We start from the raw sequence: 4,925 nt of genomic DNA on the forward strand, positions 1-4,925 counted from the left end.
GCTGCGGGGGTTGGTTGGCTGGGTTTGGAGATGTGGGCTTGGAGGGGTTGGGGGTAAGGGATGGAGTGTTTGGGGACAGGGCTTTGGTGGGTCGGGGATTTGGGGAGAAGGGGTTGGGGTTTTGGGGGAATGGAGTTTGGGGATCTGGGGAATGAGGGGATGGGAGATTTGGAGGGGAAAGGGGGGTTGGTTCTGTCAGTTTGGGTATCAGGCTGAAGGGATCGGGGACAAGCATGGGGGGACTTGGGGGTCAGGATTGCGGGATAAGCGAGGGGAGATCTGGGGTCGGGGTGGGGTGTCTGGGGATTTGGGGGAATAAAGCTTGGAGGGTTTGGTTTGGGGGCTGAAGGGGTTGGGAACAAGGGCCAGAGGGCTTGGGGATAAAGGATGGGGAATTTGGGATTGGAGGACAGAGGTGTGGGGTTTGGGTCAGGGGCTGGGGGGGTTGGGGCTGCACACAGACAGCTGGCACCTTTGGATGTGCCTCAGCCCGAGCCCAGGGGGCCACTCTTCTATGATAAATGTAATTTCTGGCAGTAACTTCTGTGAAACGCTTTGAAATAGAAGATGCACTGGGAACGTTCCTTATTGCTTCTCAAGGGAGAAGAGCAAAAAGTCTACGAGCAAGAATTATGGGAAGCCAGAGAAGGAAATTCAGATGCTACTCAATTTAGGCTTTTCAAAATCCCTTGGAAATTCATACCATCCAGACGTGGCAGAGACCAAATGAGCAGAGGAGTACTGCGGCATCCAAGCCCTTTGCAGCTGCCTTATTCTCATCTTCAATTAATTTTCCAGGGGGATCTGGGCCCTTTCAACCCCGGTTTGCCAGTGGAAGTGCCTGTCTGGTTGGCCATCAATCTGAAGCAGAGGCAGAAATGCCGGCTGATACCCCCAGAGTGGATGGATGTGGGTAAGGACAGAAGCTTCCAAGGGTACAAAGGGAACACAGAAAAATCTCTGGTTTTCACCACTAGTGGGGAGCTTAATTGAACTGATGCAAAGCAACTGTGAGAGAAGAATCTCGTGTTTCTCCACTGGGGTTTTTCATATTTACATGCAATCTCATCTTCCCAGTCAAGTCAGGTGTTTGAGTTCTGCTCCTCTGGTGAGCAGGAGTGGGGTTGGTGGAGGAATAAGAGACCTTAAGGGAGCAGTCCTGCTCTATTCATGCAAGGGCACACACACTCATTAGTGCGAGTGCTTTGTGGCTGAAGGGGACATCTCCTGGCAGGTGAAAGCTTTGGTCAAGCTGGTGTGGATCCAGTGTGGTGTGCCAAGTGCCTGTCAGCATTTTGGCCCTGATGAGAATCTGTTCTCCCTTGGGAGCTGAGAGCTGCTGTGGCAAAGCTGCTCCTAAACCCTGGGACAGGCAGGTGTAAGGGGTGTTTGACTTCATTATAGAAGCCTTTTCCTGTCTGTACGTTGTCCACGTTTACACCAGCTTGAATCAGAGATTTGGTCCTACAGGAAGAAACGTGCTGTTTTTGCCAGGGGAGAAGTGGGTCAGGAGAGTTGGAGCTCTGCCACTGCCTGACATTGCTGTCTGTGTTTTTAGAAAAGCTGGAGGAAATTCGGGACCAGGAACGCAAAGAGGACACCTTCACTCCAATGCCCAGTCCCTATTATATGGAACTCACAAAGCTGCTCTTAAACTAGTAAGTGGGAAATGTATTGTAACAGTTTCCACCTGACTACATGCTTGCATAGACAATTTTTCAAGCTTTCTTTGGCAGCAGCCCCAGAGGGCTGTGGGAAAGTGAGAGTTAATGGGGGTTTATTTCACAGCGTGCCAAGATCTCGCTGCAGCCGTTTTCTCATGGTAACTTTGCATTTCAGTAACTGGGGATTGCTTGTTCTGTGCCCTGATAATTGGGGCTGCGCCGCTTTATTGAGCAGCAGCTAAGCGTAGAGGCCTCGAGTATAGACAGCACATTCCATGGCTGCAATCTGTTCGGCAGCCTGAACCCTCCAGGCTTCTTCCTTGGCTCTCCTTCAGGAGGAAAGCTCCTCTTTCCTCGGCTTGAGAAGCAAGAGACCGGGGTTATTCCGAGTCTAACCTCATGCCTGCTGTGGCATTTCACTTGTAAAATGTGCTGGCTGGTATTTTTCTAAGCGCAGGCTCTCCTGACTTTAAGCCCTTGATTACAGTGGGGTGGTCGTTTAAGCACTGGCTTCTCCTCTGGAGATGACGCTCTTGGTGCGCGGCTTCTTCGCTCACGCTAGAATAACCCTGACAGCTCTGTCCATGTGAATTGAGCTCATCTCTCGAGGTCCTTATGGCAGCACTGAATTGCTTTAATGGGAGGATGCGGCACGACTCGTGAAGTCCCTTCAACTTAATACTCCCTGATAGAGCCACGAGAGCACAGACGGTGCTTCGGTGGCAGCCGAGTCCTTCCAGTTCCCCTCCTGTGTGTGGCTTTGGCCAGGTTATTGGCTTTGCTCGTACCTCGTACCAGCTGGGCAATTACAGAGCAGAAGGATTGCAGTGAGAAGCAGATGCTGCATCAGAGCCGAGAATTCCTGGGTAAATAAACCACCCCAAAAATCCCAGCAGCGTGAGCACCAGGCTGGATTTTAATGTCGAGTCGCAGGGTTTTTTGTTGTTTTTTTTTTATACAGCAAACTGCTCCGCTTCTGCCTTAGAGGGCTGAAGAGCTGCCAACATTACTTATGCCAGTGACATAACATATGAGGCTGTTCTGATCCTCTCTCTCCTCCAGCGCCTCCGACAACATCCCCAAAGCAGACGAGATCCGGACGCTGGTGAAGGACACGTGGGACACACGGATGGCCAAACTGAGGCTGTCTGCAGACAGCTTCGTCCGGCAGCAGGAGGCCCACGCCAAGGTGAGGTGTGATGGGATGCAGGCAGGGCTCTGCTGGGAGGAGTCCAGCTGCTGTGTGTGGGTTGGTGGCTGATGAGAGCTGCTTGTGGGAGCGCTGGTCGGGCATGTTGTTCCAGGGCTATGGGTATGTCGGTCAGGTGCTAAAGCCACGTGTTGAAACCTCTCTTGATGGGCTGCTGGTGGCTCCCTGAGGAGTAGCATGGGAAAATAGTGCTCAGGTTGGTCATAGGCTTCTCTTAGCTGGTCCCTCGGGGTGTCACCGTGCTGCCGGGCTCGCCCTCCCTTCAGCACAGCTCTGCTCCACGTTGTGCTACTTTCTCTTTCAGCTGGATAACCTGACGCTGATGGAGATCAACACCATTGGGACTTTCCTTACTCAAGCCTTAGACCACATGTACAAGCTCCGGACCAACCTGCAGCCTTCTGGGAGCACGGAGTCCCAGGATTTCTGAGCTCCTCTGCCCGCACCAGCCCTCCAAGCACACACATCCACTGTTCCAGCTTCCACCTCTCCATGCACATCTGCCAGAACCCCGTGAGCTTTGTGAGCCGTCGGCCACGTGCAGCCCGTCCCTGGCAGCAGCTGCAGGCGGCTGAGCTTCCCCTGCTGCTGACACGCAGCCTGGGAGGGAGCAGGGCAGAGCTGGCACAGGGCATCCCCTGCACGAGAGCTCCACGAAGCCCCCGCTTCCCCTTTGCAGAACTTCGCCTCTCCCTTTGGTTCAGAGGCTGCTGCCAAAGATGTGCGCAGATACAGGTGGTGGCTTGCCATCCAGCTAATGATGTCGGGCAGATCCCTCTGCCCTGCAGAGCGTGGGTGTACTTCATAGAGGGAACTTCTGAGGGCAGCACAGGCCACACACTGGCTTGAAAGCAATGAATTTCAAGGCAGTGCTTCGCTGTGGGTTCGCTCGGAGCCTCAAAACAGGGAAAGATGTGCCGGCAGCAAGAGCGCTGGGAGGCACATCCATCTGCTCCTTGGAGAAGGACAAAAGAAAATGGCTTTTCCCTCTCTGAGCCAGCCTGGTTGGTACTATTTAACGTCCCAGCACCTGGGCCATCACCAGCTGGCTGAGCAGGACCCCAAGGGAAGGGGGGCAGGACCCCAAAAGGGGGTGGCAAAGCCGATCTGCTGTGCTCTTTTCCCATCGCTGCTGGGGGAGAAAGAATCCTTCTGCCATCGTTAGGAAGATTTTATTATGATGATTTTTTTTGTTGTTGTTCTGATGTTTTCAGAAATTACAGCCGTAGAGTCATAAATACCTAATTGCTACATTCACCAAATGATCTCTTACATTACAATTAATTCAAACAAAGATGCTTAGAACAAGTTTATGGTGTTTTTTCTTTTTATCTCTTGGTTGCTTGCTCTGACAGCATCTCCCTGCCCCAGCAGCTCTGCCCTCCACTGCCCCAACTCCTGCCCAAAGGGACGTGTGAATGGACAAAACATCGCCCCGGGGGAGCATGCTGTGTCAAAACCTTGATATTATGGGCTGGCTTGGGGAAGGGGGGTGGATCTCAGCATGGAAGCAAAGCTGCAACCCAGCCCTGGCCACGGAGCTGCAGCAGCTGCAGCGATGAGGGCTGAACGGCCAACCATTTTCCATCCCTATCTTCCTTCCTGCCCAGCACGCAGGGAGGGAGAGCAGATCGTGTGTTAACATTCACCACAAGAACACAGGGAACTGAAAGCAGAGGTCACCTTTTTCAAACGCTGTGAGCTGATCTGGTGGCAAACAAGGAACAGTTTCCCCTGGGAGCACAGCCATGTGCCAAGCTCTGAGGGCAGGGCAGCAGCTGGGCTGCCCCTATGTGCTCTGATTGTCTCGGGGGCTTTGGGGCTGCTCCCCATGCCACCCCATCCCCTGCCCCATAAGTATGGACTCTCCTCTCCAGCACTCATCACCATGCAATGCCCACGACTGCCCCAGTGTTTGGTGGGGGGCACAGAGCCAGAAAGCAAAAGGGAAAAGAGGCAGGAGAGAGAGGTGATGGGGGGTTGTACCCAGCCCAGGGATTCCTGGTACAAACACAAAAAGGAGAAATAAAAACCAAACAAAAAGAGGTGTA

The 4,925-nt window shown here is 53.2% G+C and overlaps 2 protein-coding genes across 2 annotated transcripts in view; both read left to right on the forward strand.

The window, feature by feature from the left end:
- The first annotated feature begins 453 nt into the window (after nt 1-453).
- Nucleotides 454-4,183, forward strand: GINS2 (GINS complex subunit 2). The gene is made up of 4 exons (XM_010718212.3): nt 454-913; nt 1,559-1,658; nt 2,727-2,853; nt 3,179-4,183. Exons 1-4 carry the CDS (start codon nt 568-570, stop codon nt 3,302-3,304), a joined length of 699 nt encoding a protein of 232 aa, XP_010716514.1. The 5' UTR covers nt 454-567; the 3' UTR covers nt 3,305-4,183.
- EMC8 (ER membrane protein complex subunit 8) overlaps nt 3,635-4,925 on the forward strand; it is an 8,415-nt gene continuing 7,124 nt past the window's right edge. The window contains exon 1 of the mRNA XM_010718213.3: nt 3,635-3,665. Coding sequence (XP_010716515.2) covers nt 3,635-3,665 — 31 coding nt within the window. The remainder of the gene's footprint in view (nt 3,666-4,925) is intronic.

The sequence above is a fragment of the Meleagris gallopavo genome, chromosome 13, assembly GCF_000146605.3.
Source record: "Meleagris gallopavo isolate NT-WF06-2002-E0010 breed Aviagen turkey brand Nicholas breeding stock chromosome 13, Turkey_5.1, whole genome shotgun sequence".
NCBI lineage: Eukaryota > Metazoa > Chordata > Aves > Galliformes > Phasianidae > Meleagris > Meleagris gallopavo.

What these genes read in the sequence shown, in the direction of transcription:
- GINS2 (XM_010718212.3), top strand. Translation starts at nt 568, where the DNA reads ATGCACTGGGAACGTTCCTTATTGCTTCTCAAGGGAGAAGAGCAAAAA. An exon ending in ACAAAGCTGCTCTTAAACTA is followed by an intron (nt 1,659 to 2,726) that starts GTAAGTGGGAAA and finishes TCTCTCCTCCAG; the next exon opens with CGCCTCCGACAACATCCCCA. An exon ending in AGCAGGAGGCCCACGCCAAG is followed by an intron (nt 2,854 to 3,178) that starts GTGAGGTGTGAT and finishes TTTCTCTTTCAG; the next exon opens with CTGGATAACCTGACGCTGAT.